The 12,352-nt window shown below is 35.1% G+C and overlaps 2 protein-coding genes across 9 annotated transcripts in view; one reads left to right on the forward strand and one right to left on the reverse strand.

The window, feature by feature from the left end:
- Positions 1–759, forward strand: part of LOC115241041 (kynurenine/alpha-aminoadipate aminotransferase, mitochondrial-like) — a 5,237-nt gene extending 4,478 nt beyond the window's left edge. The window contains exon 8 of the mRNA XM_029816553.1: positions 220–759. Coding sequence (XP_029672413.1) covers positions 220–291 — 72 coding nt within the window. The 3' untranslated portion in view covers positions 292–759. The remainder of the gene's footprint in view (positions 1–219) is intronic.
- Positions 1–10,343, reverse strand: part of LOC115241042 (retina and anterior neural fold homeobox protein 2-like) — an 82,498-nt gene extending 72,155 nt beyond the window's left edge. The window contains exons 1-4 of one of the 8 annotated variants that reach the window (XR_003884851.1): positions 9,979–10,343; positions 9,376–9,658; positions 7,853–9,254; positions 7,423–7,769 (exon numbers count right to left, since the gene is read on the reverse strand). The gene's annotated coding sequence lies outside the window, so the exon portion shown is untranslated. Of the gene's footprint in view, positions 1–7,422; positions 9,255–9,375; positions 9,659–9,978 lie in introns of those variants that run through there. The other 7 variants (XR_003884852.1, XR_003884856.1, XR_003884853.1 and 4 more) reach the window with 7 other exon arrangements.
- Positions 10,344–12,352: the final 2,009 nt, after the last annotated feature.

Below are 12,352 nucleotides of genomic sequence, written 5' to 3' on the forward strand. Positions count from 1 at the left end.
TATATCTCTTAAAATTATCAAAACATTTATCGCATATTATGTCATAAAGCCTGTGCATATCTTTTTTATAAAACACTTTAATAAAAAGCATTTATATTTTTTTTTTATTTACGGTGAATAAATTTATATATTAAAATATTTTTGTCAATACATTAAATAAATTAACTGTAATATTAATATCTATAATAATATCTATAATAATAAATGTATATGTTTCAGGCAATGAGGCGATTGGCGCAGTTAATCCGGGCAGAGTTAGCCGAAAATTATTTCGAAAATGTTAACACGTGATGATACGAATAATTTTAAACATGACTATACACAGTCGATATTGAAAACTGCTGACTACTTTAATCAGTAATAAAACAAAGCCGTGTAGAATCGAAAAGTAGCGACGGTGCGGAAAGATATGTTATCGATTAAGCAAGCTATATTGCTAGAAAGGAACATACCGAACATCGGTAGAATCGAGCAAGCTATGTACATTTTTAGAACATAGTCGTAAATTTCGTCAAAAGAGGACATTGCATTGCCAAAAGAGCTCTCTATTGCGCATTAATTATAATATTAATTATATATAGCAAAATATATAGTTATATATATAAGGTTTTATACATATAAAACTTCAAGGATAGTTATTACATTTGAATATGTGACAATGCTGAAACTTTTAAAGTGTTTACTTAAAACTAAGTAAAGCTAACATTATTTGTACATAAACTCATCATATATATATATTAATAAAAAAGAATTATTCCTGAAATTATTTGACATTATTTCTTTTGCGTTTTTTTATTTATTATATTCGGAAATAAAAATGCGAAATAAAAGTTTGTCATATCTATTATAAAAATTGTGTTCAATTTGTCATAAAAGAAATTATTTAAAAAAAGAATTGTCATTGTTCTTTAAAATATTAAATTGCTTAATAATTATAGTCACGAATAATTATGAGATAATATTTTGAGATGCAGTCTTATTTTCTGATAATTTTGATGAAATAAAATTTAAATTTCTTATTTTAGAATCAAATTCCGTATTATCTGTTACTCCGTAATCTCGTGGAAAGAAAGAAAAACGTGGAATAAAACAAACTATAAAGAAAAAGGCGAAAATGAGAGAAAGTGATTGCGCAAAGATTGTGTGAACAAAAACAAACGTGAGTAAAGCTAGGCAGTAAAAGTAGAAAAGAGAAGGTGGAAACTCTCACTTAACGCTAAACATCTTAACTACCAATTAATTTACCAAAATTAATTTAATCTGTTGCGATATAAGCAGACGAGATCCTGCAGTCCGCCTATTTTAGTATTCCGGCCTCTCCTCCGGCTTTTCTCATTCTCCTTTGAATGTATGAATGTAATATAAAGAAACCTTTCAAGAATACGCGAAATATATTTACATCCTTTAGTCCTTTTGGTCTTTTAGCTCGAATAATATATCCCGCTGCTTATTTATTTAATTTAGATAATTGCATGCAACTTATGGCATAGAAATGTATTATGTATGACATACATGTCTATATTCTTTAAATGTATATAAACTTAACGAATAAAAAAAAACTAACAAACAAACTAAGCATGTAAAGAAGTATAACCGTAATTATTAAAATATAATTTAAAAAATAATTTACAATAAATATTCATTCTTTTTTATAATGTTTAAATTGAAAGACCTAGATGGATGTAAATGATAAATTCTAAAACATATAATTTGTAACTACTTTTTGTTAAAGAAAATTTTTAAACATGCTTACAAGCCTGCAAACTTTTGTTGTGAATCTAATATAAGTAAATAATAATTTTATATCCGAGTAATGGAATCAACCAAATACGTAATAATGTAATAATGTGTAACCAAGGATCAGGGCAGATTCGCGAGGAAACTAGTTCGTCAAAATATAAAATGTCGGTTTTCTTGTACGGAGAGAAAGCTGTAAGGATAAACATATAGAGCCCCTTGAAGATATAGTGTATATTAAAAGACGTTTTGCGGCGCGCTGCTGGGGAGCTGCACGGATATAGCCGATCATACGAATGGCCACATTTTCGTGAGAGTGGGATTTCACGGAAAAACCAGTCCACACACTTTCGTTTTTCGTACTCGAATCATAGCATAGTGTTCAACATGCTGTAATCTTTGTTCATTAATTGATCAAAACGCGCTTTGTTACATAAACAAATATTTCTTCATTGTTGGGATGATTATGTTTATATGTATAAAAAATTTTTTCTATGAATGATAAATGGCCATCCAAAAATTGTTTTGCTTTTTTGAAAAGTATTACATTATAATTAAAAAAATTTAGTTTATATATAAACTTGTTTCATATTTTCTTAATATAAAGTTACATATAAACATAAAAATTTTATTTAAGCAAAATAGCTTTCATAATTTAATCGCAAATTATAGTTAAAAATATTTAGATTCAACAATTCTATATGTATGTTTAATTTACATATAATTTGAAAATTAAATTAATAAACAATGTACATAAGATAGCCTCTATTGTTAGTTTTCTTTGCAATAAAGATTCAGTATTTAAGTATTTCAGTATTTAATCAGTCGAGCACATTTTTGTAAGAATTGTACTTTATTTTGAACGTTTACGAAGATGTCCGCTAGCGAACGCAGGGAACGTAGGATCTTGCCTGTAGGAATCACGGAAAAACGGTAGAGAACAAAGGAGAGAAAGAAACAAGGAGAGAGAGAGAGAGAGAGAGAAAGAGATAAAGATAGAGAATTCTCAGAATCCAGTAGCGCGCCCTTAGTCGCAGTGCTCGTGGGAGCCGCTATCGTTTCCGTCTCACCGAGGTTCACCGGCGGCGCGGCGCTCACTACGGGAGCCGCCGACAAGGGGGTTATTCCCCGGGGGTGGGTGAGATCGGTGAGGTGACTCGCGGAGGCGGGAGAGAAGGCGCACCAGACTCGTGGGACGCGGCGGCAGGGATCTCGTGGGTGAGAGGAAGCCGCGGAGAGGGAGGCCGGAGGGGGGGATGAGAGAAACGAAGGGACGGTGAAAGAACCGGGAGAAACGGATGGGGTGGCGTGCCAGAGGGGCGATGGAAAGGGGGAGAGGAGAGTGTGAGAGCAAGACGGGATGCGAGGAGGGGTCGGCAAGGGTGCGCGAGGGGTAGTGCAGTTTCGTGTTGGCATTACTCTTGATTTCCGTGGTGACGTCGCTACCTCGCCAGCAGCCCTCTCCCCCTCCCCCTCCGCGTTGCCACCCTTCTCCTCCGCCACTACCTTCGGCGGCCTCCAACCCTCTAACCTCCTCGCCTCCCGCTTCCGCGCCACCGTGTCTTCTGTTTTGCCATTTCAGCGCGCGAAGGCCACCCACCCCTCGTACTACAGTGAAAGAGCACCCAGACTATCTGAGAGAGATAGATCTTTCCGCGCGCGCTACCCTATATACCGTCCACACGGGTACGGACATATCGCGTTGGATGATATTTCTCCTTCTTTCTCGTCTTCCGGCCTCGACGTGACCGTTCGCCGACGACCGGCCTTGTCGAAGAAGGACGGGCAATTATGTCACGCCAAATATATTCCTTTTTTTTTCGCGGCGGCATCATCCCGATCACGTTACCGAAACAATAAAATATTAAGGATGTCTCGAGTTTTCGTCTGTGTTTAAGATTTAAACGAGAGAGAGAGAAAAAAAAAAAGAAATTCAGATCTCGAAATAAAAAAGGAAGAAGTATTGAATCTTACATTAATCATTTGACACATAGATTTTTATAAACATTATAAAACGTCTGAATGACAGTCGATGATGTCGCGATGGAAATTAAACTAATCGAATTCTGTTTAATACAGAATCCAAGAATTAAATCATTCGTTAATGTTTTATCGCGAGCTTCCCAATTATTCCCCAAATATTTTATTCTAGTTGAACATGTTCGCGATGAAAATAAAAGAGACTATTTTAACTTTTATAAAAACAATCGATACACCTCACGTACGGCTTTTATTGCCCTCGTCTGGTACCTTCTCCGTTGACGATGTCGACCACCGGCGAGAGAAAGCCGAGTGCGCTGCGGCCATTATATATCACGCGTAAAAATTCCTGCTTTACGAACGCGGGAAAGGGATAACCCATTCCCCGGGACTCCGTCCCGAGAAACAACGAAGGGTGGTAGGTATACGTACCTCCCTACCTACGAGCCGCTATCTCTTGTCCGCCAGCGTCGTTCGTTTTCCTAACGTCGTCGGCCGGAGAGGGCGGATGCGTACTATATGTGAAGCTCGTCTGTTTGTCTCTTTCTCGGTTTATGTACGGGCCTCCTGTTTTTAAATCGCAGCCGATGTACGACAATGTCGTCTGCGCGTTGTCTTATATGCACAGTGATTTTTTCATCTATCTAGATCAACGAGATTGATACTTTGATTGGGATAACACGTCGTAAATTCATATAATATACTTATTATCGAGTCAACATGATCTGAGAAAAATAGATGATATTTTTCGGCGATTTGTATTAAAAGATTGAAAAATAATGCTACGTATGAATAAAATTATTGAATGCAAAAGATTTGCAGATACTTGATCATATTCGGTGTTTTTCTTTATTTTTGCCATTGCTGCATTCATAAATTCATTGAATTGAGGTAGTAAATATATATCATGATATAACAAATTAGAGTTTATTCACTGTCAGATGTCAAAGATCTTGGAGAATGAGAGTTTCTTTTATGACAGTTTTATTAATAACTCTCAATTGACTTTGCACAGGAACGTTACAACTGCGACGAACGGAAATGTGAATATTTATCAAACTATCTCGTGATTAATGCTATCATGTATGCATATGATTATGAAAATATTGAAATATAGAAATTATGATAAAGCAATGTTCGTATGTATATGTGTGTGCGTATTATTTGAAGAAAGCATTGTTGGACAGAATGGTGATATACGTAATATTGTATATTTTAAGAAACAAAAAAAATCTTAATTGCTATAATGGCGCAATTTTTATGATTTCAAATCTTAGAATTAAATTTAAAATTTTAATTTAATTGCCACTTCAAACATCATGCGCAAAAAATTGATATACATTGAACCCTATTATCGTTGACTTATACTACTGATTTCAATTATATATGTTACGTGAGCGTTATTTGCCTCATTCCTTCTCGCGAAATATACCTCAATGTGCAAGTTGACAAGTTTATATTTCACGCTCCAAAAAGATTTAAAAAAAAAAAAAGAACAGGGCTTTTCGCCGGCAACAGAGTGGCAAATTCACACGGTTTTTCACTTATTTACCGAACCGATAAATAAAAAAAAAACTGCAGCACGGCGAGTGCATAAAACATTGAAAACGCTTGAAATCGATTGCGTTTCATTACATCGCCGCGAAACCACGTCACTCGGAGATTTTTTTACTTTCGCAAAGATACCGTTTTAGGTCGATTCGTGGGTTCGTTGACCCGTGAGAGATCAGTCGTCATCGGAGAGGTCCTGCAAGAGATATGTAAAATGCGACGCCGCTTTTCATCGTTATAAATAAAATGATTGGGAACAATTAATATATATTTAAAACACGGCACACAATATCCGCGGTGACGGTACCGCCGGTCCTTTTGGGCATCGACCCTGGAAAACAAATAACAAGAAGGGAGGGAAGAGAGCGGGAGGAAGAGGATAGGTCGCATAAATAGAAAAGATGAACTGCTGCTGTGAGTAGAGAGTTATAAATTTTACTACGGCAAGAAGAGCAGATATATTTTCATGATCAATTTGCGTGCACAAATTGTGATATCTCTTTACCACAGCGCGATATTCTTCCTTATACACGCGCGAGCACGGTATCAATACTTTATATACTTAATGACGATTAATAACTAAGGAATAAAACTTGTCACCGAGTAATTGATTCGGCTATAAATGAACTAGCTACACAAGGTTCAATGAATTCTGTACCAATCAGCTACTTCTAATCGTGGCATTTATTATCTACGTATGATATCCATTATCAAAATAAACTTTTCATGCGCTCGTGGATAGAGAGTAGCTTTTATATATTTTTGTCTTAATAATAAATGTAATTAAAGTCATTTGCAAACAATTTATATATGTAATTTTTGCCGCTCACAAATAAATATATATATTGTATATATTTTTTTTTCTTTTTACCTAAAAATTACTAAAACAATTTTTTATCCGACACTGTATAAATGTAATACCCCCGCTCGTAAAGGTTGATCATATGCTGGAAAATAAGATCTTTTTGCGATAGTTCGTGGATCTTGATCGAAAAGCAATCGAAAAATCCGAACTCGGGATGCCAATGGAAGGAGAATGATGCTAACGGGGGATGGTGGAAAGGGCGCTCAAGACAGGGGTGGGAGGAAAAGGGCGCAATATAGCCCCGCGATTGCCCAGTAAATATCGGGGCGAGGTTATAGCCGGCTCCGCGGCCCGTAAACCAAGACATTAAATTTTATAATATTGCGTCCCGTCTCTCGCATCCCGTCCCTCCTCGACGTCCCCTTCGTTTTGTGCCCCTCGCTCACCTTCTGGCCCCTTCCTATCATGTTGGCCGCCCACGTTGGCCCTCTCCTCGATCCATCCTTCTCTCGATGTTGCGTAAGCGCGCGAGCGCGCACGGCGTGCTTTTATTGGCTATTTACAGAGGAAATGGCCTCTAAATTAACTGCAGACTGCCGGATTGCTACCTATATCGAGCGGCCTCGTATAACGCCCTGTCGCTTGCACCCGTCAAGATCAAAATCGAAGTGACAGTGCATCGGGGAACGATTAATCGCGAGCGTCAAGATGTTGTAACCCTTTTTCCTCCCCTGCCAACAAATCTTACTCTGCGATTCCTTAACAGCGAATCGAGCCCGATTTTTAAATTTTGAGAAAGAAGATGAAAATGTTGCGTAACGATATCTCTACACGTTTGTATTCAATATTTAATCATCTGCGGGATTATTGAATTTGCAACTCTTTCTGGAAAATTTTTACGTAATCAGACAAATATTATTTTGAGAACTTTACACAAAATTTGGGTCAATCAAATAATTTTATTTTTTTAAATGAGAAAATATAAGATTGTAAAATACTCAATATTTCTATCGATGTTTTATATCGTTTTAAAAATAAACATATTATATTATATTATTATTATTTTAAGTTTTTATTATGCAAATTTATACTCATCTTTCAGATATTATACATATAAATTATTCTAACTTTAATATATACCACTATTCTTTTATTACTATATTTTTTGAAGTATTGTAATTGTAGGATGATCTAATTCTTGATAATTAAAGCTTAGCAAATTTAGGCAATCTGTATTTCTATACTATATATGTTACAATATTATTTATTTTTTCTTTTGGAAAAAATATATATTTTGTTAAAATATATATAATAAATAAATTGAAAACTAGCTGTAACAATGAATAAATGTGATTACAATATTTCTAAAAATAAAACACAATTCTACTACGATTTTAAATTTGCCGTTGCAAAATCATCAAAACATAGTATTTATCCAGTCATATATTGAGTGACAGAGATTTAAATCACATTGATTCATTTTTGACATCTAATTTCTTAGTAGTTATCAGGAGATAATGACTGCTAATTTTATTATTAAATAATCTTCTAACATTATATTTATTCTGATTAATAACTTAATTTTAATCTATAAATTCTCGCCAAAAATATCAAACCACGTAGAACTTATTCCTATGATCCAAATAATCTAACTATTCGCCGGTATTATTTTTTCTGCAAACTAAGGCTAAAGTTCCTTAAAACGATCAAAAAATATTTTATTTTTATAATATCATTTTATATATAAATTGCATACACTTTAAATACGATGTTAGTTACTTCAAACGCGTTTCAGCATCGATCCGCGTAAAATTTTCATCGACTCAAAGACGTTGATCGGTTCCGACTTGTGAGCGCCAAATAAATTTCATGTCTCAATTAATTTTTCGGGCACGTGTCGCCACGTGAACGCCGTCGGTCCCGCTGCTCGTCCTCTCTCTGTTCTTCGCTCGGCTTACAGCCGTCCTCTCTCCGTGGGCAAGGGCGTAATACAAACGCAAATATATTAAGTGTTGTCCGCGCTACGACTCTATTTATAATGCTTGTTTTATTCGCGACGGACACGCGATATGCATCTTTCATATGAAAATAAAACGATCAATGAAATTGTACCCGACAGGATGAGCGCATGATGAATGGTATAGCTGATATACCTGATAAATACATTGTTCCTTATCTCGTTTAGACACTGTGCTGCCGAGCACCTAGTAATAATCCGGAATAGGGTCAGCTAATAATGCTAGTTGATTAATGGGATAATTAAATTAATAGCTTAATTGTGAAAACATGATGGCGAAGAATTTATAAGCTGTGCAACAAGTACAATGTTCTCACTTTGCCCGTTTAATATTAAACATGCCAACTATGTATTATGATTGTGATTGCACCAATACCAATTTATTTTAATCGTGGTTTTATTGATTATCGTCTTTTTGTAGAAACAGAAATTTAATTGCTAAATGCTTAATTGACATTAAAATCGACTATTATAGAATAAACAATTATAATTTTATCACGTAAGAAATATTATATTTTGTGACTAAAGTACTAATACTCTTGCAAAAGTTTTACACAGATAAATAGATAACACAAGTTTAGAATTATATATAATAACGAGAATTTTTCTTTTTTTTCCTCTCTATAATTATAATTATGTAAGTTCTAATAGTGCATGTCGACAGAGATAATTATCTTTAAAAAACAAAAAGGTGAGATTTATCGACTAAGTAGCCTAAATTTATTATAGCTGCACAAAGCGAATTATATAATCTAATGCAGTCGACTAGTTTTATTTGCACCGACGCCGCATATTTCTTAAGGAAAATCATGTTAAATCTCTGTCGTCGTTATTTGTCTGGGATTAATATTTCCTTTTTATGTTGAGACAAAGAAATAATTCTATGTTGCGACATTTGATTAGATTGTTGATTTTATTCTTCTGCGACGTATTTACGTGATATTAATTAGCAAAGTAGAGTCTGATAAAGAAACATGTTTCTGTAAATTTATGTATTTATTAATACCCTAAATTTTTTTATATTTTTGAAATTTTATCTCCTTGTTACTTTTATTTTTATGATAAATTATATATAAATTACGTATAAATTATAGTCACAATAAGGTTTTCTTTTGCAATAATGCTTTGCATTCCAATTATTTTGTTTCTTGTTGATTTCATAATCTATAATAATATTCGTAAAATTTTATATTTTTTTGCTTGCAGGATACATTAAGCTGTTTCTATTAATGGAAAGTCAGGAAGACACCAGGGAACATTTTAAATCAAATAAGATCTGACTTACCCGCAAACCATCTTCTGCATCAACACGATCATGAACGACATATGTTTGAACAGCGTGGTAATATATACATAGTTCCTCCTCGGACACGTCCTCGTACAACATATTAACAGCTTAGCCAGTAAGCCTTTTATATTACATTTTTCCCTCTATGGGGTCTCCTAATCCAATGGGGTAGCTCGCCTTCCTATAATACCAAGGGTGCACGTAGCGAATTCGACCTTGCCCAATGCTTAACCTCGCATACGTCGAAATCAGGCAACCGAAGATTGTGAGTTAAAGGAATCTATTGGAAAAGCAATTTGTAAATAAAGCGGCGTTTTGCGGAGAGAACTTGTAATATTCGAAAATATAATATTGTCCACAAGTGAATTCAATTAAAATTAAAGTGCACGTAATCTTGATATGCTAATCTCACTTTATCGAAGACGTAAAAGATATTTAAATAAAGATTTAACACAAAATATTTTATTTTATGCTATCTATATATTTGAAAATAATTATATTTTTCAAGTATATAAAATATTATCTTTTGACACGCGACAGGTATAGTAATGATAACGCAATACAAGCTTAGACACAGTGTATGTGTTGTAAAGTACCTACACAGTATGTCTCGTAGTATTTATGTTGTTCTTTATAGTAAGTTACACTCCGTATTAGTTTCGACAAATCTAGTTCAGCCGAAAGTTGACAATTAACTGAATAAAACTTTAAGTTTTCTTGCGTGTTTGTGTGTACAATCCCCACTCTTCAATCCCCTCCTCAACGAGCTCGTACGAGTAAGACGTTGTAAACAAATAATATTTATCTTTGTCTGTTTATGTATCTACGAGATCCTATTCTATTCGAAAATACAATATGCTTGTGAAATACAATCCCCACTCTTCAATCCCCTCTTTAACGAACTCGTACGAATAAGACGTTGTAAACAAATAATGTTTTTATTTGTCTGTTATCTACGAGATCCTATTTTATACCAAAATACACATATATTTTATTTTTAACGAATTTTTCTACATATTGGATATGCTATAATAATTATCCAGCGCATCTCTCCATATCTTAAAATTATATATAATACTTTCATTATAAATGTCTATAAAGTTTACTTGATAAAATTCCATAATTTAAAAGAAGACTTTCAGAAATTTTTCTTTCATGAGATTTTTCTTTTATATGTATGCACGTTCTATATGTATGGAAAAATATATGATACCTATAAATTTTACCATGAACTCTTTCGCAAATTCGTTTTTTCTTTTCAAAACGAGAGAAATATTAGCACTTTTCCGTCGAATGATCGGAAATCAGATGAAATAATATGAAATAGTATATAATCTCGCAGACGTCTCGCGTCGATAAACCGCGGGATTAAAACTTGTAAATAGGATGCGCGGCACCGATCGCCACCCTAATTTACTCTGCGCCCATGATTCTCGCGCCGATATCCCATCACGCGTCAATGGCTTTCTCGTGTGCGCAACGCAACCCGCCGAATCGAACCTCGGCGGAATCGTTCTGGCCGATATAACTGCTTCCTCTGACTTGACTTTGTGAGCATTTCACGCCCGCAGCTCCAATTAACTAGAATGACTGACCGCGCCGCGCCGTCGTAAATCTGTTGCCCCGCCGAAGCGCGCCGAAAGCGCATTAACGGTACGGACATAAGTTTAGCGGCAGGTCCGTGTTTGCCAGGGGCGCACCCTGGCTGGGGTCGGCCCATTGTTTGCCCCGAAACGCACGCAACACGGAATCATCCCTTGACGCGTGACTTACGTGCCCGTAAAGCCAAACACACCACGGGATGTATCGCGCGCGCGAGCGCGCGCGTGCATACCCACGGGGATGTAATTTTTTTTCCCGATCGTACAATCGACAGCGAGGATTTTCTCTCTTACGCGCCTTTAAATTTCACCGATGGAATTTTTAGCGGGATAATTTTCATTCAATTCTCAACGCGATATCATTAGATCTTACATGATCAAAAGCAATAATGTGAAAATGTAACGTTAATTAAAAGTTGACAAAACACTTATAGAGATAAAACTGTATTGGTCATATATTAGTAATGAATATTATAATATGTAAAATAAGCTTTTATATATACTATGTAAATAAAAATTCGATAAATTCTACGAAATTAGAACTGATTACAGCGCAATGTTATAAATATTTTTCTTCTAACAGTCTTAAAATATTTTTAACAAAAATTCAATAAATCCGGAATCGCGGAAGTCAACTATATTTTTGACCAAGAAAGCGTTTAACGCCGAAAAGGAACATCAGAATGCAGGGAACATTACATCGGCGCGCGATGGGATAGAGGAGAGTTTGAAGATATGAAAGGGCGGTAATAAATCTTTAGCCGGGACTTAAGTTCCGGAGTAAATCTTGCCACGTTTTAGCAGTAAGTCCAGAGCTCACTGCGAAAAAGGATCAAGCATACCGACTTGCCGGATAACGTCCTGCATGTCGTCGCTTGCTACGATGTCGCTAACGGCGGCTGCGTAGTCCACGAAAGGTGCTAAATCCACTTGCGACAAGTTTAAAATCGACTCCTCCGCCCATACTGATGTGTTTTGCTTTAATCCGCAACAAAAAAAGAGCTGACCCCAGCGCGATTCACAAGAGATTACTGCGAATTGATCTATTTAACACTCTTTTTTTATGATTATATGCATTCATTGTATTAAAATCATTGTATGCTTGAAAAAAATGTATCGATCTTTTTACTTCCTAAATTAATTGTAATTTTAAATAAATTTCAAAACAGCATGTATAAATTTATCACTATTTATATTTATTTACATATCCGTATCTAATTTTTAATCCATGATTTTTTTTTTAAAATTGCTAATGAGTGTGGTGTGGCATCTCTCTCATCTTTTTATTGCGGCAAACAGTCGGCAAAAAAGATACGTGAAAATATACTCAATAGAAAGTTGCGTGAGAGTGGTGGACGGAAGGAGAGAAACTT

Source organism: Formica exsecta, unplaced genomic scaffold, assembly GCF_003651465.1.
Source record: "Formica exsecta isolate Colony F162 unplaced genomic scaffold, ASM365146v1 scaffold465, whole genome shotgun sequence".
Taxonomy (NCBI): Eukaryota; Metazoa; Arthropoda; class Insecta; order Hymenoptera; family Formicidae; genus Formica; species Formica exsecta.